The 27,192-nt window shown below is 43.9% G+C and overlaps 1 protein-coding gene across 1 annotated transcript in view; it reads left to right on the top strand.

Moving 5' to 3' along the window:
* The first annotated feature begins 519 nt into the window (after window positions 1–519).
* Window positions 520–27,192, top strand: part of tmtc2b (transmembrane O-mannosyltransferase targeting cadherins 2b) — a 95,304-nt gene continuing 68,631 nt past the window's right edge. Inside the window, exon 1 of the mRNA XM_034588348.1 lies at window positions 520–1,016. Coding sequence (XP_034444239.1) covers window positions 934–1,016 — 83 coding nt within the window. The 5' untranslated portion in view covers window positions 520–933. The remainder of the gene's footprint in view (window positions 1,017–27,192) is intronic.

The raw sequence follows: 27,192 nt of genomic DNA, 5'->3' as shown, positions 1-27,192 counted from the left end.
TTATTCATCCAACAGCGGGGAAATTTACAAGAGGGCGTCAGTAAAGTGATCATAAGTAGCATGCAATACTTAAAAATATAAATGAAATAAAAACTAATATATATAATTGTAAACAGAATATGTAGCCTGTGAAAAAGTGTATAGTGAATTTAATTGCACATTAGCCATTGAGTCTCACTGACAGAAATTGACAGTTCAAAATACAATGATTCATGCGCAATCCATTCACTGTACATATGTTTTCATGTTTTTACACTGTATATATTAGTTTGTATTCCATTTATATTTTTCTATATATTTTATATTCCCTTACACTTCATGATACCTATTATTACTTACTTGACTCTTGCTGCTGTAATATTGCAATTAGAGGATTATCTCATCTTATCTTATCTCATCTCATCTCATCTTAAACATTTTTCTCAGCACGCTTTATTTTCTAGGTCTGACCGGATGTGCCACGCGCGCCCCCGGCAGCTTGACCGCGCTCCCCATCACGACGCTCCTCCAGCGGCGGAGCATCAGAGGCCGAGTCCTGCCGCTCGGCGTCGGGTGAGGGAGGAAGGAAGCACGGCGTGCGTGTGCGTGTGGCTCACTTTCCCCCCCAAACGCTGCTCGTGTTCTCACCTCCACGCACCCAGCGGCTCCCCGCAGCACCTCGAGCCCGCGCAGCTCGCACCCAACATGGGTTAGAGAGGCGGCCGCGCACGGGATTATCCACTTTGTGCACTTCGGAGGATGATGGAGGGGGAGACGGACTTGTTTTTCGCGGAGACATCCTGACAAAGACGCGGACTGAGAGGGAGGAGAGCTCGCTGTCTCTCCCGGTCTCGCTTTGCACTTTTTCTTACATTTTGTTTTTATTATTATTATTATTATTATTATTATTATTATTATTATCCTTATTCCCTCGGGTGTGAGCGACGCAGAGAGATGTTTGCAGAATTGCTGTGCGGCGCCGTGGCTCTGGTCCTGTATGTCAACACTCTGGGCGCCGATTTCTGCTACGATGACAGGTACTTGGTGATGAATGAATGAATGAATGAATGAATGACGTGCAGCTCCCACGTTACTGCGAGTCCCTGCACCTGATCCCTCACCTGTAACAGGGATTCTAACTGCTGGACAACAAACATGGAGGAATACTAACTTCAGTCGTTTGTCTTGTGCATCTAACTCCAGTGAGCTGAGCTTTCTTCACTGACACATGCAGGAAGTTCCAAGTGCAAATATCAGTCCATCAATCAGAGCATGGTCCTGTCAGTTGAAAATCTGTTTTACTTTTAGCTCTCAGTGACTTTGCAGATGTCATAATAATCTGCTCCCACATGTCCACATTTAATGATAACTTTATTTATATTGCACCTTTTTAAAAACAGCTTTAACAAGGAGGTAAAATAAATACAATCCAAGAATACAAAACATCAAAGGCAAGAGGCAAATTTAAATCAAAGACAGCGTTTGATATCAAACAAAATCTGAAATTAATGACAGTAGATATAATATTACAACATCATTTGAAATGAATGTCAAAAGATAAAGGAAACGTAAGCATAACTAAATGAGTAGTACCTACATTTCTTATGGTAGCTGCTAGTATAATGGTATATATTCCTGCAGCCTGCATGTTTTTATATCTTTACATTTCCACTGTAGTCTTCTATCTCCTGGAATCAATGTGCTTAGAAGCCTCAGTGCAAAGTGCTGCAGTCTCCAGAGCTTGGACTTGCTCCGAGTCTTGACTTGTTCCGAGGAAATAATTGATCTCTGGAGAAGACGCACACTACGTCTCTTCACTCCGCAGCAGGAGTCCCTTTGTCCAAACATGTCCTGCAGACACTTTGAGCAAAGTCTTTTTCTAATTTCATTATTTATTTGCGTAAAGAATAGCCGCGGTTACAGCGCTCGGCTCAGCTTCTGCGATGGTTTACTCACTGCTGGCCCTTCTGATATCTGCTGGCTGAACGGTTGACAGTGCCTCAGGCTCAGTTATGCTCCATCCGTGCCTTGATGTAGGTCAGAGCTGCACCATGGTTCTCCTGCCTATATGTCACTGTATCGTCTTACTATCACTTTTCACAGCTAATACAGGTCTTATTCAAGCACATGAGGATTAAATGCAGCTGCTCCGGCCAGAATTTTGTGTAGCACTGGATGACAGGTGTTGTGTGACTATTAAAACACACTCAGAGGATATAGCCTAGTGCACAAACAGTACATTAACACCCTCCACTCCTGCTACAGTTTATTTCCTTAGCAGCTGCACTTACTGTTCTGTGCAGATTTAACATTAACACATTCCCCGAGGCCTTTTTTGCTGAGAGTCTGATTCTCTTCTTGTGGCTGCACGTTGCACTCAGGGGTCAGGTGATCCCCGCTGCCCGGTGCAGGAAAAAGATGGTGTTGTGTGTCCATAAACCTGTCAGGGAGTGGCAGCGCTGTGGAGAGGTGAGAGGCTACTGGTGCTGCCGCTGCAGAGTCAGCTGCTGCTGCAGAACCACGCGCCTCCAAGTTCTCAAAAGTGAGACAGAATGCCAAACTCTTGATTATTCTGCGAGGAGATGTTAACATAATGTTATTTATTACGGCACGAGGTCTGGTTCAAGTTAGTGCAGGTTTCTTACGAAACAAACGAATGACAGCTAGTGGTTTAAAAAGAAACACGTTTTTCTCTGGCATGTTCTTTCATAGCAGGCTGTATGATCTCCAGCGTTATCTGTTTTTAACACCGTGTGTTTGGTTCAACTCGCAATTAGCAGCCGTCTCCTGTCCCCTCGGGCTCCACTGGTGGAAGGGAGGGAGATAGAGGGAGGGCGGGTGCGATTGAGATGTATGATTTTGCTAAGTGAAACAGTCCTGGACGCAGAGGCTCATCTAACTTGCTAATGCTGAGCCTGTGCAGAAAACAGGCTTGTAAAGAAGCTGTCATAATGGGAAAAAAAAAAACTCAATGTGTTAGTGACAATAAATCAAACTGCAGCAATCTGCAGCCTGGAAACTGGATTTAGACTCGAAGGACGTCAGAATAAAGGGCCACATACTCCTGCAAACGCTGATGTTTCATTTAAAGTCCTTCCTTGAATATGATAAATAGTCGCCTGATGATTTGTTTATGGATATTTTCTCACAGTGCAGCATTGATTCCTCTCTGTGGGAAGACGGATTGTGCTTCCCCTTCGCTTCCAGCTGTGAAGCCAGGGCATTGACTTTGCTCATCTAGTGATTAAAAGTTTGCAGTTTGTTTGTGTCTGTGTGTGTGTGTGTGTGTGTGTGTGTGTGGGTGCACGCCTTGGGGCTACAGAGCTGGCATAAAAGTCACCTGAGGTTTTGGAATCGATTGGGTGTTATTCTCGGTATGGAGCTGGAATACGTAATGACTTTGTTGCTTTGTAAAGGGAGTCGACAAGCACAGAAAACATAACCGTGCAGCGTACTGTGTTTTCTTCTTATCACAGGTTTGTTTAGTGGTTACACATTAATGTGAGCAAACCTCAGTCTATACATAGCAACCAAGGCTATTAGGAGGTCACGGTTAAACGAAAGAGTTAACACGTGTTACAAGAAATGTTATCCTCCGGGCATTAAAAAAAAAAAATCTCATGCAAGGCAATTTTCGGACCCTGCAGTCAGTCATGGCCCCTCCCTCGATAAAAACGACAGGCTGGAAGAGTGGCTGCTCCTCGGTGCCAAATCTCCCCGGGGGAGCTTTTCCCCTCTCGCTCTCCCCTGGTCACACTCATCATTAGCACATACACAACTTTGACACCTGCTCCGGGAAAATGGGAATCATACATCACGATGTTCATATCTCTGCTGCTATAATCTACAGTCGGAGCTAAGTGAAGGAATGGGGAAAGCCCAGATAAATGTCAGAGGAGAAATACTGGTCCAATATTCTGTGCACTAAGCCTGCACATTAGAGACCTTGCGGGGGGAGTGGCATTGTTTGCTTGATTGCTGGTGGCAAAATTTATATCATGCTCCTGGGGGGAGGGGGTGACCTAAAGGGGCAAACAGCTAAAGCACATACAACATGGGTTGGATGCCCTCAAGCTGCAGGTCCCTGGTTTGACTCCCGGCCAGCGGACCATTTGCAGAAGTGCCTGTTTGGAATGGGCTGTCTGCTTGGCCTGTGGTGATGCTAGTTGCAGCTTTCTTTTTGAAACTATAAAAGTGACCTGCAGTATTTGAGTGGCGGCTGCAGGACTCAGTCCACAGACAGAACCCTGACGCTGCACCTCCTGCACAAGGAGCTGTTCACCTGTTTATTCAATTAGGTAAACGGTCCCTTACGTTGATGAGTCCCAGCCGCCGCCGCTACCGAGCACTGGTCTCCTGTTTCTTTAAATGTTATTAATATTGAACGTATCCTGTATCCAAATCGCACAAACGTCAACCCTGCCCTTCTCTGGGCCTTTCACTATACAAATTTCAAGTGTGATAAATGATAAATAATAAATTACTCTAGAGATATGCATTCCACAGTCACACAGACATGACAGTTTTTTTTTTCTCCCGACCCATGTACACTGCTACCATGGATTACTGTTCCCTGTCGGTAGGCCTGATGGATGCGATGAACTGCAGCCACCTCATTTTTCTGTCCTCATTCAATGTCGTGAGGTGCGACTGGTCGAGGATGTGTGTGCAGGTCACGCTGAAGGACGCAGCCTCCCTGGGCACTGGCGATGATTTATAATGCTCAGACACTTGGTGAAGGCGAGTCGCTGCCTCGCCTTCATGCCCTGAAAGCTTTATTAGTGAATGAGTCTGCGATGGGGGGGGGGGAGAGGCGAAACCCTTCACGGCTGATGTGGTTTTGTTGTGAGCTCCGACTTGATGACGGCAAAGAAGCCACACAGGGCGGGTGACTCATGTTGTTTAATGATCAACGGAGACAGAAAAAAAGTAGTGGATGTCTATTTTTGGTGTCCTTCTATTTTTCTCAGTGTTTTATTTTATTTATTTTGACTCCTGCAACATTTTATCAGCCTCTTGTCGACTGTAGGCCGTGTGTGATCCTCTCTCTTGACTGCATCATGTATCGTAAAAGCCCTAAAGTTGAATTCTAGCCTTTATGGAGCTTGTGTTACTGATCTGAAGACTCAGTGTGGTTCCTGTCAGGTGGACGCTGGCCTGCGTTGGCCGACCTGCACCGACATGGATTCTGCGTCGCTGTCTGTGCCCGCGACCGCCACCTCCTTGGCTCCATGTGTCAGTGCACCGATCTGGAACCCTACTCTCATGGCCTCTAGTATACGATGGGCTGGTTAGCATTGTGGTTATGTTGAGGGCCCAAGGGCGGCAACCCAGCAGTCTGAGCATCTCTGCTTTTTTCCCCCAGTCAGGGTTTCTCCGTCTGCGCCCTGTAATTACCGTCCTGCTCGCAGAGAGGACTCACGACATGGTTTGGTAGACGCAACCGCTCCACTGTCTCTCCATCTCGCTCTGCCTCTCGTTTTCGCTGTCTGCTTTTCCTTCTACCACCCCCCAAAGCCTTTCAGGGCGCCATCTTCCAGCAGCCAATGACTGCCTCCAGATGGTCCCGTTTGGTGTGCAGTTTTTTGGTTTTTCTCCCTCCTGCAGTTTAGAGGGGGACGGTTTGAAGTGGATTCAAATGGAAGATGTTGAATTTGCTCGTAATTGCCAGGATGGAGACATCAAAGTTCCCAATGACACAGACAGTGCGTAAAAGAGTCAGTGAAGACGGCCCCTAGACTAAAGCATATACTGTACATAATACCTCAAATGACCCTGTGTAGTGTGAATAGAATCACTTTAACTAACAACAGAAAATGATCACACACACAGTGTAAAGAGCTTTATTACATTTATAGGTTCATAATTTTAATTTGGGTTTTTCCCTGAAAGGTTAATATTCTCTAATGATCAGAAAACACATCACTTTCCTTATAATGTCTATTGCTGCAGCTCCTCTTTTCAGCCTCAGTCTGAAATGCTTGGTTTTAGCGCCTGTCTCTTTAAGTTGCCCCTCTCGATAAAGCTCAGTCTTCTATGATCGGTCATCTGACCCACTCTGTTGTGATTGGTCAATGTCAGACTCTGACTTGGCTTTGTTAGGGGGCGTAACAGACTGACCGCGAGGCATACATCTACCAAATATGGGGCATGGTGACATCACAATGATGGACTGTGACATTACGACTGGATGAGGTGATTCAGGAGCAGTGGGGACTTTCCAGACCTTTTAGATTCACAAAAAACGATATATCACCAGAGGGAATTTTTATATATAATATAAACACATTCTATGTCTTCTTTTAAAAGAAACAACCCTACACTACTTGCCGAGGACCAAATAGACAAACAAAGTTGGCTACTAGCTAGAGTTTAAGATCGTGGAGCAGATATGAAAGCTATAAAAGACACATTTGTTCTTTAAGATTTGTTGAAAGGCCAAATGTTGCTAAAAGTAGGCTGAATAGTAGACTTACATTTAACAGTTTGCCAAAAAACACAACTTCAAATCAAAGTTAACGTGAAGCCATATTTGCTAACAAATTGGCCATAGCAGGCTAAACGTTAGTGGTTGATAAAGGTTGTGTTCACAGCTTGTTTCTGCTGCCCCCTTGTGGCCAAAGGTATCAGTTATTGCTGCTTTAAATTCAATGTCAACTATAAAAAGAAAACAAAGAATTGATATAAATGACTGAAGACCAGTGCGGTAGTGGATGTTTTGGTAGTGGTTACAAGGGCCCTGAAGGCTCAGCTCAGTTTCCACCACAGAACGATCGAATCTTCATTTTTCAAAGCTCTCGTTTTCCAACAGATAGACGATCAGGGAAGAAATAGTTATTTTCACTCTCGCCACAATTGCAGATAAGCTAGTTTGGCCAAAATTCATTTGTTTCTAAAAATACCAGTAATGAGGGGTTCAGATATGTTTCTTACTTGTTTGATTTACCCACAAAACCCTATAGAATTACTAGTATTTGAGTCTTGGATGGATATTTAAATAAACACACTACTTTTTTTGCCCTTACTGTCATCAGGGCCTCAATAAGACTTCATCAAATTGTGTCTTGGTTATTGAATTTCACCTCTTAAACTCAATTTGAAAATGTTGGCCCTTGTTCTCAGTCCCTTGTGGGTGAGACAGAAAATAATAAACTGAAAATGTGCAATAGAGATTAGATTTAAGAAAGTGTCTTATTGGTGCACTTCCGAACATGTGAAGACTGTTTAAGATACACACGACGCAGCAGAACTCTGGATTCACGTTGCTTTATTGTGGAGTTCCTCTTCCCTACTTTTCCTTTCTGGGTCACCAGGTTTCCCAGTGACTGTCAAAGCCGTTGTTCAGCCGCTGCTATTCGAAGATGATTTATTTTATTTCCTACAAGAAACTGGAAGTGACGATTATTTTCTACTGTCAATACTTTGTACGACTGACTGTAAATCAGCCATTTTGACCAATACTACATTATTTCAGATGCAGAAATGCTGAAGATGATAAAAAACAAAGACGAGGAGAGAAGCTGTTCTGGGATATGACAACACTGAAATAAAACGAATGTACTCTTGATGCATGAGTAGTTATAACACTGTTCACAGTGGAGAAGCAGAGTCCATCTTTATATCCACCATACTATGGTCACACCATAATAACAAATTGGCAGTGAGGCTGACCTTATGGCTGAGTGGTTAGGGCACATGCCATATGGATGCATATGCCTCGGGCAGCTGGCCGTCACTTTGACTCCTGGCCAGCTGAGCCACTTACTGCTCGTGATTCCGTGGTCTCTACATTTCTCATCTCTCCTTCGCTGTAGTTATAAATAAAAGCCAACTAACGGGATAATCTGGCATTCAGAACAATAGCATTTTGTCCCGCTGAGCCCGGTGGTCACAGTAATCCTGAATGACATTTTACATCGGAAAACATGCTCTTGTGACGCCACCGGACACCCGCAACCTCCGGGTCCAGATGGCGTCTAGACTCTTGAGATACATGATACATACATGAGTCTTAAGTACCTGTGATATCTTGATGTGGAGGTGATCACACAGAGCGGAGGAGAGGACAGCCCTACGGGTCTCGCTGTGATTACTGGAACAAACTGCTATCTGCCACTGGATGAAACTGAATATGCGTGGCGGCGTGCAGGGGGCTGAATCTCTCCAGTGCTCGCCCGCTTCAGCTGATGGTCATTTGTGATATTCTACAGCGGTAAGGCGATGTTCTTACTGTGGGATTGGAAGCTGCTCACCAGCAGTTGCCGTGTCCTCGCTGTGCTCCAGCCAGGCCACAGCAAGCCGCTTCAAAGCTGAATTAATCAGGCTCTGATGCTTTGTAATCACCCCACTGGTATGCAGCAGTTGGATGAGAAATGGGCCATATGTAGATGTTGGGTGGGTTTGCCTGGTGGTGGATTGAGGCGTTAGAGATTGTCTCCGCTGCACTGCACAAGGCGTTGACCTCAGTCCTCTTTGGATATTCTCAGTGCTCCTTGCCTGGCTATTTAATTAAAAGCAAACAGATAATCTCTCCTAGTACATCATGTGGTTATAGCAGCACACGCATACAGTATACGACTGCCGGCCCCCACACACGCACACACAGACACACAGTGATAATAATCGCCTTAGATGGGGAATAATGTGTAATACCAAACTAAATCATCTAACAAGTAAATCCTTCCTTTGCCTGGTCTGTGTCGTGTGGCAGACATGCAACCCAACAACTCAATAATGTGACAGAAAATGAAAGCTGCCATCAGATATAATTATGCATCAAATCCCCCCCAAAAAATAGTTGTTTTTTATACTCAAATAATTTGCGTCAGTTCTGAAAACGTCCTGATCGGGAGTAATGATCGTTAAGGATTCGCTATAGGTTATGCTCCCATCATTAGACATGGGTCTCAAATGATTTGACTCCACAGGGCTAAGTTGTTAATGGGTCTAGACAAGGGTTTGGATTTCGAGGGCTAATGCTGGCTGATGGCTCTTAAGCCGTGGCCACTCTCGGGCTCTTGGCCCTCTTCATATTAATGGGATTAACGGGACTGTGGATGAGAGGGGGCATGACGTGTAAGCAGAGAACCCAAAGCCATTGGAAACAAAAACTGCCCCTGTCCCCCATATCCAACAGGGATGCTATAGTTGGCCCTTTTCAGTGAGGAAGAGGAGAAGGTTACCCCTCTTCACGGGGCCCTCCCCATCTCGGTGGTCCCATTCTCTGACGAGGAACACTGGCTCTTTTCGATAAGGTTATGACACAAGTTGGCCCGTTTGGGTGAGATGCCTTTGTCCATTGTGAGAAGAAGGGGCTGTGTGGTCCCTCTGTTCTCTCTGGACCCGGAGAAGGAGGCCATTTGTCGTCCCACACACAGGAGGAATTAAGCCCCCGGTTGTTTTGGCGCGTTGTTTACGAAGGACAAAGAAACAAGACCTCAGTGTTTGAACAGAGCAGAAAATTGCTGCAGTTTTGCAGACCAAACCTGTCAGAACCAATTGGGTGAGCTCATGCTCTGGTTAGCGTTTTTCAAGTGGTGAGAGAGGAAACAGGGCAGAGGATTCACAGTTAGTCGGCCAACAGAAGCATCATTGTGTTCCCGAATAAGCCAATTCAACTTGTTTGTTTTTGGGTGGGATGTAAAAATGATGCTCCAGTCAATGCCCTTGGGGAAATGAGGCTTCACACGTTTTAGAGCTGGTTGGCTGCTTGGTTGGAATCCAGTCATCTGCTTATTGTTGCCATATTTCACTCAGTTATAATTGGAGCAATTTTGGTCTTGTGTAATTATACAAGCCATGTTTACCTCCGACGTGGAGGTTATGCTTTCACCCCTGTCCGTTTGTTTTTTGTTTGGTTTTAAGCAAAATTGTGCAAAAACTGTTGCACGGGTTCCCACGAAACTTGGTGCAAGGATGCTTCATGGGTCAGGGAAGCATCTATTCAATTTTGGTGCGGATCTGGATCAGGGGGCAGATCCAGGACTTTTCTTTAATCCTGTTTTCCATGGTGCACGGCTCTAGCCTTGCCCATCTGTGTTTGCCATGCATTGCCTTTCAAAGACTCAGGGGAATTCCTACTATTTTTATTCTTATTACAGTTCTCTCTTGTGTGTTATTTCTGCTGACAGGTTATTGTGTGTCTTAATAAAATTGATAAAATCTGTGCAGCAGCAGCACATTCACCCAAGTGGACGATTCTCCGCTCAGGGATACAATCAGTTTTTTTGTTGCACAGGGAAAACAACAAGCCCAGAATAAACCTGAATCTACTCTAAACCTTGTTGGTTATGACGGATGAAAAACACAGACTCAAATTTCAAAATAATTTAACACAATTATTGTTGAGGACTTTTTCCGTTTCTTGTCAGATTCAGCTTCGTTCCCTAAAGGACACGTGTGTTTGAATTGGTCTGACTCATGTTATTATTGTGGTCAAAGTGGATTTCAGATGTGATTACAGTATCCTGTGTTGTGTGTGTGTGGGAGGTGAGTCAGATGCAGCACAGATGGGCCTGCGGTCTGGCCACTTTAGCAACTGTAGGTAACCTGCTTCCCCCGTTAGCCCTGAAACACTAAGAAACACATGAACACTTGCCCCTTGTGCCCTTTATTGTGTGTTTAATCACAACAGCGAGAGAGAGCATCATTGTACATTCATCTTAAGGGGGGACTTAACACTTCTTTATTTGAGGGCCTGCAAACAAGCTGACAGACCAAGTCTACACCAGAATACTTGTGGACAGGGACAATCTCGGCTTTCGGAGCTGCTTCCCCTTCCTCCGTGTCCCTGGCCTCACTTCCTACCTCTGACCAGACCACAGCAGTGGAGGAAGAACATCTTTTCACAAGCTGCCCTAATTGATACTGTTGGGCCCTGGGAACCCAGCACGTGGTTTCAGTACTCTGCAAAATGCGTGCAAAGCACAACAGCCTGCAGTGTGCCACCCTCCGGGACACCACAGGTTATTTACGACCAGACAAGCAGTCTGGCTCAGGTCCTTGTATAGTTTCATTTAAGTACGTTCGAAAAATACCCACCGCACTTGTGTGTGTGACCCTTCCCAAGTCTGTCATCAAATAGCAACACAGAGATTGGGCAAGAGTTGAATCCAATCCAGAGCTGAAATCTCAGTCTCAGGGGGCTTTTCATCAAATGTGTGTGTGGGAAATGAAAGAGTGAAACCGGATATAGGTATTTTTTTTATTGGATTCCTACTGTTGGTACTGTTTTTTCTTTTCTTTATGTATCAAAATATTTTATTAAATTAAGTGCAGTGCCTGTAACTGTGGTGATGCTGGTCGCGTCTTTCTTTCTGAATCTGTAAAAGTGACCTGCAGAAGTTAAAGAACAGCCACTGATGCTGCAGACAGAGCTGTTCACCTGTTTATTCAAAGTTCAGTGACGCGTGACTCAGTACGCAGAACCCCAAGAGTATCGGCTGTCGCTGCTGTTGCCGTGAACGTACTGTAGTCAAGACCGAGTAGAGTTTATATAATATATAAATATAATAATATATATATAATATTAAATATATTGTGTGCAAATTGCACCCAGTTTGGACACTACACTTCCTTCCTTCCTTAACAACACACAGGCCAAGTGTGAAGCCTGATACGATGACCAGCTCTTGAGAAATTCCAGCCACAGACAGATAGACATAAGATGTTTTCTGGGTCATATATATATGTTTTATGTTTGGATTTGTGTGTGGGACTTCACCAAATCCAATCAAATGTCGTATATATATATATCGACTGCTTCTAATGTAGCTTGTCATGGCTCGGCGAGGCAGACGAGTCTGACATGGGAACGGCTCATGTTGTATTGTGTTTCACAGACACAGCCAACTCTCCCATCCTCTCTCTCGTCCTCTCTCTCGTCCTCTCTCTCCCTCTTTCTCTCTGTCATCTGGAATAAAATCGCAGCAGTGACAGATTGATGGAGTCGTGGTGGTTTAACAGGCTTGATTTCAGTGGTTTACTTTGGCCGAGCGCTCACCCTCAGTATCTGCGGCCCGCCGTGTTTCTCCTCATCTTTGACCTTTCGCATGTGTGACTTTCCCTCCCGGGCTATTCTGCCAAGTGAGGTCTTCCTCCTGCAGCCGAAGATGGATACACACAATTGGCCGGAGTTTATGTTTGATCTGCTGAGGAAGTTTGGGTTGGGAAGAAAAAGTGAGCAACTGTTTTTCCTTCAGCAGCCCCTGAGGTTTTGAGGGGTCTGGAGAGAAGAAGCGCTGTCAGCCGCTCTGACAGAATAATGAGACGCCTTGAATGTGCTCTCAAGAAAAATAAATTTCTAATCTGAGGGAGATTGAGGGTGTGCTAAAGAGGGAAGAGCAGAGCTGGCAAGAAGGGTAGAATGACTGATGGAGCATTATGGCATTATATGAAGGTCGGGGCCCTGATTAAGTGTGACTGCGAGGGCCTTCAGGCTATCTGCACTGAGCATGTGCTGTTCTGACTGTGAACTCCTGCTGCTCAGGGCCTCACAATATTAAGTGAGATGAGATGTTAAGAGGGTCCAAAACCACAAGGAAGCCCCCCGTGTGCTTCCTCACAACCTGTCTGGCCTGTACAGTAGACACGTTTCCCACCACCACCACATGGTAGAAGCATTAGTGGCTGTTTTAATCAGGCAGCAGCTTAAGAGGAACCCATCCTCTGTGATGTCGGCTTGGGAGCTTTGTTTTCATTTGCGTGAGTGACTGCTGGGGTCTCCGGTGAAGACCCTCTTCCTTCAGACACATGAAACTAACGGCCATTCAAACTAAATCTCTCTGAAACCTACAACCTGCTCTTTTTCAGCACAAGAGAAGGGGTTTGACCGCAATGAGTCTTTTCGCCTCACGGTCAAACTTAATCTTTTATTTTATGGAAACAAGCTCCATTATCTTGGAAGAAGACAAATTACACCGGGAATGGCAGTTATATCAAGAAACGTCTCGAGGCGAGTCAGATTCTGTCGAGGCTGAAGTGAAATTATCTCAGCCCGCTGGCAGATTTCCTCCACTTGAGCAAAGAAAAAAAAAAAGACATTATCAGCACAAAACACGAGATTAAACCACCGGCGAAGTGCTCGCTCTCCCTCCGCTGCTCATTTAGTGCCCCTCTGAAACATTTGCTAATGCAGCGCGCCCGTCACTCCGCTTGATTGATGGAGCTGATGGTTCTCGTACATGACAGCAGAAGTAAAGCAGGGCGGCCTCGGGTACCTGCCACGTGGGCCTGTCTGCTCTCCCCCGACCGAACGGCCCTCAACTGGGCGCTAACGTCATGTCACCTCCTAAACTGCACATCCCGCAGCTCTTATTCTCCTCAGGAACTTTCGCGTCCGCCACCGGCAGCTCATTGAGAGGTTATTGATTTTTAGACGAGGAATAATCTACCACAGTTTCCCTGTGAGCACACAGATGGCTGGCCCCTTATTAGGTGAATAAGGATTTCATTTATTATCTTCCTGCGACTGTTGCAAAGGCCATCCATTCATTCAGTGAAGTGTAAATCCATATTGGTAAATTAATGGCCTATGTGTCTGCAGCCTGCAGGGTCACACTTTGCATACGTTTGTATATAAAATGCATCTTCTGTGGGAGGGGCGACCCTTTCCAAAATGGCTTAAATTGGATTTTTACGACTGGATTTAAAATCGACGTTCATCTAGCAGAGAGAAACTAAAAGACACGTTTTTTGAGTGCGTGTTTTCTATGTGATCTGTTGCATGTGGCCAACGAGTAAAGATCAGATTTATGTGAGAGATTATTGTGTATCTCACACTCTGCTGCTGGAGAAGTTTGGCTGTAAATCATGTGGCTGAATGACGGATGCCAGCTGTCACCGTGAACAGATGAGTTGGAGCCACGCTGGCATGTTTGGCTGCTCGATGAGCTTTTTAATTTGTGGCAACGACTTGACATCAGTGTATTAGTTTTTTGGGGGGAAATGACAAAATGTGACGTCTGTGGAGGAATAAAGAACTGCTTTATATACCTGTTCTTAAGGTTCTGGGGACTGCGGAGGAAATGACTCATCTTGTGTGGACACCAAGTCAGAGAGGGAAAGTTTCAAAAGGCAGAAACAGAGTTTACTGGACTCAACTTTTAAATAACAGGCCTTTCAGGGATCACAGCAGTAGAGTAGTCGGAGACACATCTTTAGGAATGTGGCACTATTTAATAAAAATAATGCAAATCATTTGTTTTGTAGAAATACAAAAGAAAACTTCGTGGCACCTGGAACAGAAAGATGTTTCACATGAGGTATTTATTCACAAAATTATCATTTTTTCTTTAAAGAGGTTCTAATAGAGCTGCTTGACTTGTTTTGGGACAATTTACAGGCGCTGAGTGGTTAGCACTGTCTCTACAAGATGTGATGTTCTTGGTTCGAATCCCGGTTAAACCTGAGCCTTTCTGTGTTTTCTCATGTCTGCGTGGCTTTTCTCTGGTTACTCCGACTTCCTCCCAGTCCATAGACGTGCAGACTGGGGTTTGGTTAATTGGAGACTCTAAATTGACATCCACCCAATGTCTGGCTGGGATTGGTTCCAGCCCCTCGGTGACCCTCGAAGGATGAGCGGTATAGATAATGGTTGGATGGATTACAGTTGCCGTCTTTTTTACATTTATTGCATTCATTTATTTAACAAACAAAATTATCCCTTCTTCTTTTTTGGGCTGTGGTTCCAAGTTTGTTTTTTTTCCAGAGTAATTGGCCGTTGTTTTCATGGGCGCTTTGTGTTTTACACTAAATTGCAAACTTGGCTTTCACTCTATACAATTACAAATCCCCATCTCAGTGTTGTGATGAAGCTTCACTTGGTTCAACTCCGGTCACAGTTTGTCAACAATTAATATATTTGCCTGGGATTAGGAATATTTTGAGTAGTGATGTTCTGTAAATCTCTTCCTCAACACATTGCTCAAGTTTTTGTCGTTCTGACAGATACACTTCATGTTGCCAAGGCCTAATAGTTTTACAATTCACTGTCTGAGTGACTATAATTTTGGAAAGGACGTTTCCAAAGCCGTTCCATAATCACATAATCATCATTATGAATGATCTCATGGTATTTATTAAGAACACTTCTGGTTTTCGTCAAGAAACCACCTCGGCCGTCGCTCATCAGTGTCTGACTGATAGAGAGAAAATAACCATTTGAAATATTACCTTTTTATTCTTGGACGCCATCGGCGGTGAATTTTTTTCCCACAATATTGCTTTTCCAGTTCAACACAACCAGTTCATCTCTATTTAAATGCACTTAATCATTTTGAGCAGGAGAATCCTCGGCCGGGGGAATGAAAGGCGGTGAATGGGACACTGTGGGGAGTGGAAACCTGAGCAGGGCTGAAGAACATCCACAGATCCATCGACTGTCCCAGTGTTGTCTACACTAATCAAAAACAGATTTTTATATGTGGATCTGCAGGTTCTGAAACCTGCGAATTATCCTCTAACAATAATATTGGCAGCGGCACCTCTTCTTTTTTCTTACATTCAACTCTTTGTAAAACTATATAGCAGATGGACGATGTTTTTCTCGTCTGAGCAGCTGCATCCGCAAAATAGATTTGGAATGCATTCATTAATAAAATGCACTATTGTCCCTCAAGCTGTAATTATTTGCAGATTTGTCAGACTTAGGAGGTTTTCTGTGTAACTGTCAGTGGACTCCCAAGGGAGAGTCAGCTGCTGCAGCGTGGACGCCCGCAGTCTAAACCAGATTAAGTGTTTAAACCTTTTAGTCCCCAGTCGAGAGGCTGTTGAACTTCTCGAGACAAAGATCCATATGTTTCTCGTGTGGGATTTCTGGTTTTTTTCCCCTGCAAGAATTTATTCAGCATGTCCCAGGAAATATGTCAATGTAATGATTTCTAACCTCACGACTACATTAAATTCTTAAAGGTTTAAAAAGAAGAAGCTTGAAGGCAGTGGCGAACTTGATCTTGATCAGAAGATTCTGCTGAGGCTTTGATTGAACGCGTTATGTATCAGAACTGGTCAAACATCTTGATCTTATTTTGAAAAATTTATCAAAGAATGATCGTGTTTTTCTGTCCGCAGCTGGAGATACAGAGATAAAACCCGGTTCTCCGTTCAGCACATGCACGGAGTTTTCATCCCAACACAGACACACACTCCGACAGCTCTGAACCTTGAAGCGAAGGTCACTTGCATATTCATAAACCTTGGTGCTATTTACCTACGGATGTTCGGCTGCACATGTCGGATAATGTGTTGTGGTGGTTGATGTGTTAAGGATCAACATTAACGCTGACAAAATAAGCGGCAGCCGCCTTCTAGGTAAATACATCATGATGCTACGTGTGTCACAATGAGTCGGGAGTTGTCAGTCTCAGCTCGATAAGTAAACACAATCTATCACAACAGTGGGAGCAGTATGACAAGATGGTAAATGGTAAATAAGGAGCAGCTGAGAGCTTTCACCTTGTCAATCCGGTAAAGCCGCTCTGATGCAAGTTCAGCTGCGTGTGGTGCAACAGCACTCTCATCGCCTCTCCAGCTCTGTGCAGTAGCCTCCATTAGTTTCACTCGAAAACCTTCATGAACTTCATAAACATGTGATATGATGATCTGTTCGGCTCATTTTTCATTTTAATTTAGTCAGGGAGGGTTTTCTAATGCCCTCATTAGCTGATAGTTAGGAAGCCTCTCAGCGGGAGCACACAGTGTGTTGCATAATTTCTAAAGCAGCAAATTACACCTGATGACGTTAGAGTGTTACTAAAAATGCTGCAAGGGTAATGAGGACAAAAGGGCCAAAATAAAAATCAAGTCATCCTGTACATATACTAGAACATTTCTAATACTCACAGCTTCTGTGGTTGTGCAGGGGGCGCTCACGAGGTAGTCCAGAATGAACGGGAGCCTATGGAGCTTTAGCCCCAGGACATAAACTTTAAGGGGTACAAGAAAATACATGTTATAAATATAAGGGGTAGAAACTATAGATAAAGTTCCATTATATTCAATTTGCACAAATAAAACACGTTTGTGTGAGTGTTTTTGGCGTCACCAACACAAACGGCATTCGCCATGTTGCATTAACCAGAGCACATTTTGTGTGAACGCCACCATGACTTTTACATTTGCCAGATTTACATGTGGCTGTCAAACACAAGAATCCTTTGACTACTTGTGGTGGGTGTCCTACTGTCATAAATTCTTAACTGAGCGTGATATGCGCGTGATACCGCCATCGCTGGAAGAAAAACAAAGGGTCATATCATATATATCATATTATTTTTTTCATTCGGAAATGTAAATATGTTTTAAGCCCTTCAGCTCCATTCACTTCATTTCAATGTACATTGACGACTGCCTTGCTGCTGCTGCCCCCCGAGGTGAATTGCATCCAATTTTCGGCATTAATAGGAAGTGGAAAAGTACTAAGTAAAACTTACTTTCAAATTTTTCTCATTCTAAATAATTTAAATTATTCATTACATTTGTGGCCACTGTGGACAGATATCCTGACATGTCTCCGGCATTACTTCATCTAAACACTATTCCCTCACATACACATACAACAGCCTGACACCACATACTTGCTTGATGATGTGTTTATTGCTGCTGGGACTTTATTTATTTAAGAAAGATAGAAGTGGGTTGTTTATTTGGGAGTAGCCTCTACACAGAAGGCCCAGTGGGATAATTGTGAGATTTATGAACTGGATTAAACACCAGTGTTCAGCAGTGTTGACTATTTTGGTGAAGCTAATTCATCTTTCATGATTCTAATTCCTTTGTTTTGTTATTCTTTCCTCTCTGTTGATTTTTGCACAGGAATGAACAGAAGGTACCTGTGAATTTTCCCAGAATGCTCTGATTGTGAGGAGACAGGATGCAATAATCCAGTTTCTTTTCCATCCAGCTTTACCCTTAAACAACCAGCATACGTTTAATGTCCTATACTCTGTTTCCTCACATTGCACTCAAAGCATCCAGCTTAAATTCTACCATACTTGTTCCTTATTATCCTTCATAATCCTGCCTTTTGAGGCATGATGGGAGGTCAAAGCGAGCGTTCTAGACCATGTGCTTACATTGTCAAAATTAGTCTCGAACTATAAAAAAAATATGCAGTTTGGGTTTGGAGCATCATGAGTTTGAATGAGTCAAACAGAGATGTTAGCGTTCCGCCTCAAAATCAAAGTCCAGTGGTGGCCTGTGATATGGCTACGAAGCAGGAGGCTGGTAATTGATTTGTTCGAGCCTCTCCCCCCCCCCCCCCCCCCCCCCCCCCTTCACCGCTGCCTTGGTGAAATGAGATGACATGTACAGTCCTTAGGCGTCGTTGAGCAGAGGGAGTGATGAGGGGGAAACGAGGGGGTCCGTGACCCACAGGACGATCGATAGCCTCCTACATGACGGGGGGGGGGTCTGGAAACGGCGCTGCAGCTCTTTGTTCTCACTCAACCAAACATTTCTCACTGTACTACACTTGAGATGTTATTAGAAAAACAAATCTCAGTGACACAGGCAATTTGTTTTTACTGGCCATATGTTTGACTATATGCTCTTTCATACAACAGGCATGGAACTATTTATTTTTCAGCCGCCCATCATTATAAGTGATATCAAGGCCATAAAATGCAACGTGGATCCCAAACAAAGGCTTTTTAATACACCATTACATGGATTCCTGCTATGAAAGGAATAGAGACTTCACACACGCGCTGTGTGGGGTTGTGAAGTTCAAATTCCACATTAGAAGTCGTTACGAAGATTAATAACCACAATTCCGCTCTATTGGAAATGGATGAGCTCATATGGTTGGGATGTGGGCTTGATTGCAGTGTACAGTACCTGATGTCTGGGGAAAGTAGTGTCCATTAAATCCACCGTCCACGTCTGCTTGAGGCAAGGCCGGAAAACTTTGTCAGCATAACATGAATAATGCAAAGAGGAAGAGGTGAAAGCACCGAGTCAGATGTTGTGAGGCTGTTGTTTTGTCCTGGGTTGTGGGTCTTAGAATTGTTTCATGTATACGTTGCATGTACAGTATACAATCTCAGCCTACATCCATACTACAAGGTAGGAATTTCTCGCATTAAAGCTTGTCTTCTGAGCATGTAATCATCGTAGAATGCAGAATTTAACTGAACAGCAGCTGTTGGCAAAGACGACAGGCACAGCAACTTGTAATTGAGTGTCCATGTTGCGTTCTACACTGGTAGCCGAGGCTAATGCTGGTTGTCTACCTCTGGAAAGGGGTCATGTTGGTGGGAGCTTGTTGAATCGGCGAAGTAAAGCAGCAAGTGGGTGTGTGAGTGTCTTTGTCATCGTGTCAAATAATCTCAGTTTTTTGCTCGTCCAGATTCTCACCCTCTCAGTTTTAGCGACTCTTAAACTCCGGAGTAATTTGGACGCTTTAAAAAGAAAATGTATTAGAATGGACGTTGCCTTCAATGCATTGCAGTACTTAGCAACATTATTCCAACTCAGCTTTTCTCAGCCAAAAGAGGGAAGAGGTTAATTGCAGGTGCACTTTTCAAGTCATAAAAAATCCATATACAAGTATTTTTCTTGTGGGTTTCAGAGAAAATTCCTCAGCGCCAGGAAAGGCAGCTGAAGTGTTGGAAGGAGTAACGGCTCTTTTTGCAGCTCATAAAAAAATCTGCAAGCACACCTTGAGTGTTGTTGAAGGCCTCTCGCTGAAGGTCCCTCACTTACAGCCCTCAAAAGAAGTCCCTGAGGTTTATAGGAAAGCCGGGGGAGGGCAGCTCAGAGGATATCTGCTTTCACACCACGGATGTGTGTTTAGTCCTCTTCCTGCCGCAGTTTAAGTGTCATACAAGAATGACAGGACATCACATCATGAATACCTCCGACCCTTTATTTTGTGAGTGGCAGCGGAGCAGCCTTTTCCTGCCGGCTCCCCCCCTGCATGACCACAGCTGCCAGTCGACACCCGACACATCACACAAAGTGCTAAAGTGTGTATTTCTTTGCCCAAGATGCAAGAGTCTGGCCTGCACTGTTGGCTACTGGGCTGAACTAGATGTGTGCAGTGTGTTGTGTGTTAACCCAGTTTGCGTGACTTGAATTTTTTATATCTGCTCCATCAAGAAGAATGCACTGTGTTGCACCGGAATAACAGGCATGGGCAGGGAGCCGGGTCTCCATTGCTGCGAGTGTTTTTATTATTCTGCAGAGGTGAACGTACACCCACTACTGCATTTGGGCTGGAGACTAAGATGGAACTGAGCTTAACTGAAAATCTAGCACTTTATTTTATTGCACAAATTGGAGTTGTCTTCTTTGACAAAAACTTGCACAGTAAATCTCTGCAAGCATGTTTTTTGTTCTCTGTGCTGAAGCATCAGAAAACTAGAGTAAGCTCAGATTCATGACTTTTCATGCATCAAATGACTAAATAAATCCAAACTTACTGGAAACATGAATACTTAAACAAACATTGTGATAAGAATGACATTCTCTTTGAGAGAAATGTATTTGAAGTGCACTATGACTTTTTACTTTGATCCACGTCCCATCTGCTAACATGGAGGAGGAGGCAGGTTCACGACCTGTACTGCAGCGTGCCAAAAGGGGGCGATCAAGATGGTTTAGCTTCAATCTCAGGGGGTCGTCATGTCATCCATCTTTATCTAGCATGTGCAGATGTTGATTAGGAATAACGTCTGTTGATCTTGACCATGTTCGTGTAGCGTGTTAGCATGCTAACATTGGCTAATTAGCCCAAAACGTAAAGTACAGCTGCAGCGGATGGGCAGGTCAAAAAAACAAAACATTTGACAAACTGAAAATTCATTTATCCTCTCGGGATTTAGAATATCTCCAGGTAATTTCTCAATACTTGACATCAAACGTTTAGTGGCACTAGAGGAGAAGTCAAAGAAAATTGTATTTAATAATGACACAAATGTTTTTTTTCTCTGCACCTGGACTCTAAGTCGACATTTAAGAGAGAGACGGTCCAGGGTTCGTTGCCAAAGATGTTTCGCCAAACCATAATTCTGCAGAGTGTATACGCCTCACTGGGTAGGGGGGGGGGGGGCTGAAACGAATCCTTCCTTCCTCTCTTAATTCGCTGACTTATTACGGGTCAAGCAGGCCGGTAAATCTCTCCTGTGAGGAGCCTCGTCCTCCTCTGAACTCTGTTATCTGTGATCTGACATGCGAGCGGGGTCACATAATTAAACCCTGCTGCTTTGTACACATCTGTATGCAGCTGTGCTTTACATGATCCCTCCATGTCTCTTTAACACGCGCCGCCCTCCAGTGGGTGTCCGTCCATTGTTAAGCATGTAGTTTGCAAGTAATTAAGTGCATCAGTGGATTAATCAGTGGTGCTGATTTGCTCTGGAGATTCTCTGGAGATGAGTCTCTGTCTCTGTCTGTTTTCAGGCACAGATATATTCAAACTCAAATAGCTTCCTGAGGCTGATGGGGGATTTTGCCGAGCACCTGATCTGAGTGCAACCAAGAGTTGTGCCACAAATAGCCTGTAGAGACGTCACAAGCAGGTGCTGCTCTGGATGAATCCACATGAACAGAGCCTCGGGAACAGAGCAACAGCATAGCTCCTCTTTACCAGCAGGATTATAATTATTACCTCGGCCAAGGAGGATATGTTTGTTTGTTTGTTAGCAGGATTACACAAATCCTACTTGACGGATTACCACAAAATCTGGTGGATGCAGCATTGGTCAGGAAAGAGCCCTATTAAATTTGGGTGCAGATCCATATTAGGGGGCAGATCAATCTATCTTAATCTTTCTTTTTTGGTTGTTGATTAACCACCTAGTCAGAAACCTGATTTAGGGCTAACTTTTAATTTTGTTTATTTTGTCAAACTAACAGTCGAAAACCCAACTTTATTCCTTTTCACAACAACATGAAATTGCGAAAAAATGAAAATCCTCACATCTGAGAATAGAAATGTCTGCTTCTTAAATGAAAATGAATCAATTACCAAGATCGTTAATGCCTGACTTATGATTTCAGCACCAAATTGCTTGTCTTGTACATTGTGTTTCTATCCTATCCTCCACCACAACATCAGGTGAAAAGGGAAGAAAGTGTATTCATCCCCACAGCAGTACTGAATATTTCATCATTACTAATCTGCCGCTCAGAGAATCATGTCGGCGTGATTTCCCTGCTCCTCACTGTTTCGGTCATTACCACGACACCGGTAGCAGGACGGTCGCACACCTTCTGTCAACATGTTATTTTGGGGATTATTGCTTCCTCGCTCCGTCATGGGGGGAAATTGGGTTGACACAGTGATTTTCTTTCCATTTAAGCAGCCTTAATACTTAATGCTGTTTTGTCTGCCCCTGGGGCCCCGCTGAGTGCGCTCTGCACTTTTCTGCGCTGGCACACACTCTCATTACCCCTGGAAAAAAAAACAAAAAGGAAAAAACTTCCCGTGTTCATGTAAAACAGTGTAACCTGATTCCCGAGACCCGGAGTCGTTTGTGGGAGATTTAACATCGTGGTTGAGGCGATGCTGGTTCCCATGTACAGTCACAGAAACGGGGAAAAGAGCCCAGCAGATGATGAAGAGAAAAAACATGCACATGTGTTAACACCTATAAATATACGAGATGAGAATAACATCATCTGTTTGCTCCAGTGAGAGGGATTGTGGGAAATCAAAGGAGACAAAGGGACTGGCACAGTGCTGCTATTCCAGCTATTTTAATGCAGCCATTAAAAACTATGGATCCAGTGAATGAGGTAAAAAACAGGAGAATATCTGAAATGATAAAAACTGCTTTCAGGAAAGCGCCTCGTCTTGTAATCCCACGTCAGTTCTTCTCACGTTGGACCGACACATGTTCAGGGACGACACACGGGCTCAAGATCACCACGAGTACGACTACATGCTGATGACGTCAACTCCAATCAGAAGAGCGAGATTGCAAAAATTGTTCAGGAGACATCATCCATTATGCGCTGAAAGAAGTTATGTCTTACTCCCCTGATGAGATAATCTACTTTCACCCACGACGTGTCGAGCTGGAGCCACACAAACAGAAAATCAGCCCGCTGGATAATGGGCCCTTTAGATTCCTGTAGGAGTGGTGATTGGCTCTTTGTTCAGCGGAAAGCAATTTGAAAAAAGGTGAGAGACTTGTGTGTGTGTGTGTGTGTGTGTTTGCTTTTTATGAGCTCATCTGAGTGATTTCCCAGTGAGAGTGTGTTTTACAGCCGGATTCCTCCAGGATGAGTCTTGACTATTTGATAGGACGGCCCCGTGGCAGCCTCCCAGTCTCCAGTCTAATGAGCATCATGTCTAACAGGTGGTCCATCTGACGCTGAGGACAAGCGGAATTAGGGTGTTGCTGTGTAAAGTGCTTGTGTGCAGCACGTTCCAGGAGACTTTCCCTTTCCAGTAGCTCCACTTTTTTCTCCTTCCAGAGGGGAAATTGAATCATAAACACAACCTCTCTCGGATCAGTGATTGGCAGCCGGAGAGACTGTGTGTGGTTTATACTGAGTGACTGAACTGTTTCTGAAAACCTGGAACTGCATGAGTCCACTGACTGAGTTAGAGGAGATTTCAAACACTGTCTGGATTCTACTGGGACACTTTGTCTCCTGATCCCACTAAACGTATAAAAATTTACACAGCTGGATGGAAAAGAAGAAACTATAAAAGTGTTAATTGCTTCCAGATCATGTGATTGTACACAACTCTGGTTTGTTGCAGTAGAACTGGAGCGATATGGATTTTTTGGGGCCGATGTCGATACCGGAAACATGAAAAAAAAAAAATGATTTCCCCAAGATGTCGATATCAAACCCTGATGACTACAAAAATGTATTGATGCTTGGTATTTAACAGGTTAAACATAAACTTTATTATTAATATCAGAAAATACAAATACAAGAAAATAACTTGACTTCAAAAAAATATATTTCCTTCTTCTACTTCCATGTGTCAAATCATTCACATACAGGAATCACAGATCAAATTAGGGGTTAAAAACAAAGTTATGTGACTAAAACACTAAAAGACAATTATTTGCCACCATGTAACCTATGAGCCAACAGGTTTTTTTAAATGTTTCTGCAGAGCTTCCAGAGTTTGAAATCCTGAAAAAGAGACGAGAAACACGGAAGCATGTTTTTGGCTCAGGCCCAGACGGAGCCGCCGCTTTGGTGAATGTCTGAGACCTGATGAATAACTCCCATCTGCAGTCGACTGTTTTATCTGCATGATAACTGCAGTGAGGATCTTATCTCACATTACATTTCATTACCTAAACTTTTATTGGGTTTAGTTGATTTAATTACTCGATTACTTCTCGTGTCTTATCGTGATAACATCTCATTTCATGCAAAAAAAAACTTAGCCAGGAAAAGAAGAAAAGAAGAAATGAGCTTTGGAAATGAAACAGAATGAGATTTATTGTGAAGCTGACAACAAGTTTGTTTTGTTTAGCCGTAATAGAAACATTTCATCTCGCCAATTGCTAATTTCTAACCCTTATTCTTCTGCTGATGCTTTTTTTTTTTTGCCGCCTGCACCTTCACAGTCTTTTCCCTTTTTTTTTCATGAATTTATTGTTACAGCTGCGTTTAATCCCTCTGCAGCTCCAACGATTCACAGGACAGTCGGAGACAAAGCAGGAGCAGCAGCGTTCGTCGTGACCAGCGCACGTCTTTTGTTTTGTAGTGCAGCTCATTAAAAGTGGTGTGTTAGAATGCAAGGCCTCCGGACGGGACGGGGTCGCGTGGGTGGGTGGAGGGGGGTGCTTGTGCCTCCCTCCCCCTCCCGCCCCTGACCCACTCCCCCTCCTCTCCATTGCCGCTGCAGCTGACTTTTAATGGAATCTGATTTGAAAGCTTGTGAATAATTCCCGTGGGGTTGCGGTTTGTAGGTCATTGTGCCATTATGGTTTGTTCCTGGTCTGTCTGAGGGACGATGCATGTATGCGTGTGTGTCTGGTGGGGGAGGGGGAGCTGGAGCTGCGTTGTCGTCGTCTGGTCGAAGCATCGAGCTATCCTCTCTCTCTCTCTCTCTCTCTCTCTCTCTCTCTCTCTCTCCGTGCTACTGTAGGTGGACAAGGCCAACCCTCACCCCCCCTCCTCCACCCCCCTCTCAGGCTTGACCCACAAATCCTTTCCTCCAGGCAACAAAGGGATTATGGGAGAAATAGACTAATCTACTTCTGCGACTTTACTTATGCGCAGTGTTTGCCGCACAGAATATGGCATTGGCTTAATCTGAGGGAGCAGAACCTGTCTCCGATATTGTTTTTCTGTTTGTTTCATCACCCAAAGCTGCACCTTCTGTGCTTTCTACTCAATGGTGGAGCAAAGGAAGAAAAAAAACCCGCTGCACTTCCATCCTGAGAGGCTTTGTTTTCTTTATTCGGGATACTTGAGAGGGAACACTGGGCTTGTAAGGGGCCACCTGCAATAACAAATTACTCCCTAGTGTGTAGGAAACATCCAAAAGCAGCACTCCGGATGGTTTTTGTCTTGATTTATTAATATTCTGCTTATGCCTGAGAGCTGTGCATGAATTATAGCTTGGGGGGGGGGATGTTGCAATATGAAAAATATACCTGTGCGAAAGGCTTCCCAGTCTGTTACGTTCAGTAGCACGTACCAGAAATGACAGTTTGTTGCTTGGATAAATGCGCGGAGCACAACTTTCACCTCCGAATGGTATTTCTGGCTCGCTCGTTCCAAACATCTTTTGATCTCCTCTTTCAGTTTATATCTGGATGTCATGTCTTTATCTGCCGCGGAGGTGGGAGGTGAGTGATGGTGAGCGAAGGCGACTGAGCACGGATGAACTTATCGCCCTGTCTTTGGCCAGACACATCGGATAGAGAGCGTTTCACCATAGCTGGCTCCGTCTCGCTTGTTTAAATGTTCCTGTCTCGGTGGTGTGATACGCCGTATCCCAGGCTAATTCAAACAGTCCAGAGAGAAATAAGCCAAGGGATTTTCTGCAGTAAAGGTTAGCACGCCGGAGTTACGGGGAAAAAAGGCTTCTTGGCAGCAAACATGAACATTGTTCAGACTTCCCCAGACATTTGGAAATTATCATAAAATTATTGTTTCCCTGCACATTCGGCCTGATGATGAAAGATGGTGTGATTTTGTTCTTGGGTGCTATTGGTCTTTGAGGGAATAGTTTGGATTCGGCACCAGGGGAAGAACACGTGAGTCGTTTTTTTGTGTTGCGCAGTGTTGGACTCACTTCCAGACCAGATCCCAGATGCTGGACCTGGGTGGCCACACCCATAGCGATGTTGCCCAAGGCCTCGGTTTACTGCCTCTTTGTTTGTTAACCAAAAAGAGTTTCTGTGTTTTCTAGGTTAAGGAAAAAAAAATCATCCAGACACTGCAGTGAGCGTTCAACTTGTCGACCACTCGATTTAACAGACGAGGCCACTAAACTGTCAGTGATATTCTCTTTCCAGATGTTCTAATGATGTTCTCATCAGCTCTCACCACCTCTGTTTTCACAATGTTTCACAATGTGAGCCAGATGTGTTGTTCTGAGGATGTGAGGACATACTCTCCCGATATACTGGCCCGATTATATGATTTTTTTTTGCTATTAAACATTTTTATCAACAAAAAAATCACCTTTTCAGAACCGGTGCTCGTTTCCCTGAGATATACAAGGATGAGATATCCATCAGCTCTGCGGCTTTTTGTCCTGTAGAAGTGAAACATTAAATTCTTTCATTAAAGCAGAACATAAATCCCTGTATGTGTGGGATGGTCTGTGCAGCCAAATCCAGTTCATCAGTCATATTCATACTCAAGCTCTTAGAAACGGTCCGAATATTTTTCTCTTGCAGATATCATTTTTCTTTTTAATCCCCTATCGTGACACCAGTCGTGTTGATGAACATTATTTACGTTTGGTTTTTAAAAGAATTGTGACTAAGATGCGCATCAAAAGGGGCATTTTACACTGAATGCTTGTCAGTGTTCTCTGGTGGAGAAAGCATGTTATTATAAAGCTGTTCCACTGTCTAGTTAAAAAAATTTTGCGACAAATTATTGTTTGACTTATATTATGATGATACAGATCTGCTTGGGTAATCTAATGAAGGAGCTTTTGTTAGAATTTACTGGAAAGCTGAAATTTAGTAGCGGTAATTGAAAATGATTGGATATACACTAAAAAAGATAAAAAGCAAACTGATGAGATTATTGTCAGTTTCAATATGACATTGA

This window comes from Hippoglossus hippoglossus, chromosome 6, assembly GCF_009819705.1.
Source record: "Hippoglossus hippoglossus isolate fHipHip1 chromosome 6, fHipHip1.pri, whole genome shotgun sequence".
NCBI lineage: Eukaryota > Metazoa > Chordata > Actinopteri > Pleuronectiformes > Pleuronectidae > Hippoglossus > Hippoglossus hippoglossus.
Note: the sequence above shows the minus strand (reverse complement) of the source record. Positions and strands in the feature narration are given on the sequence as shown.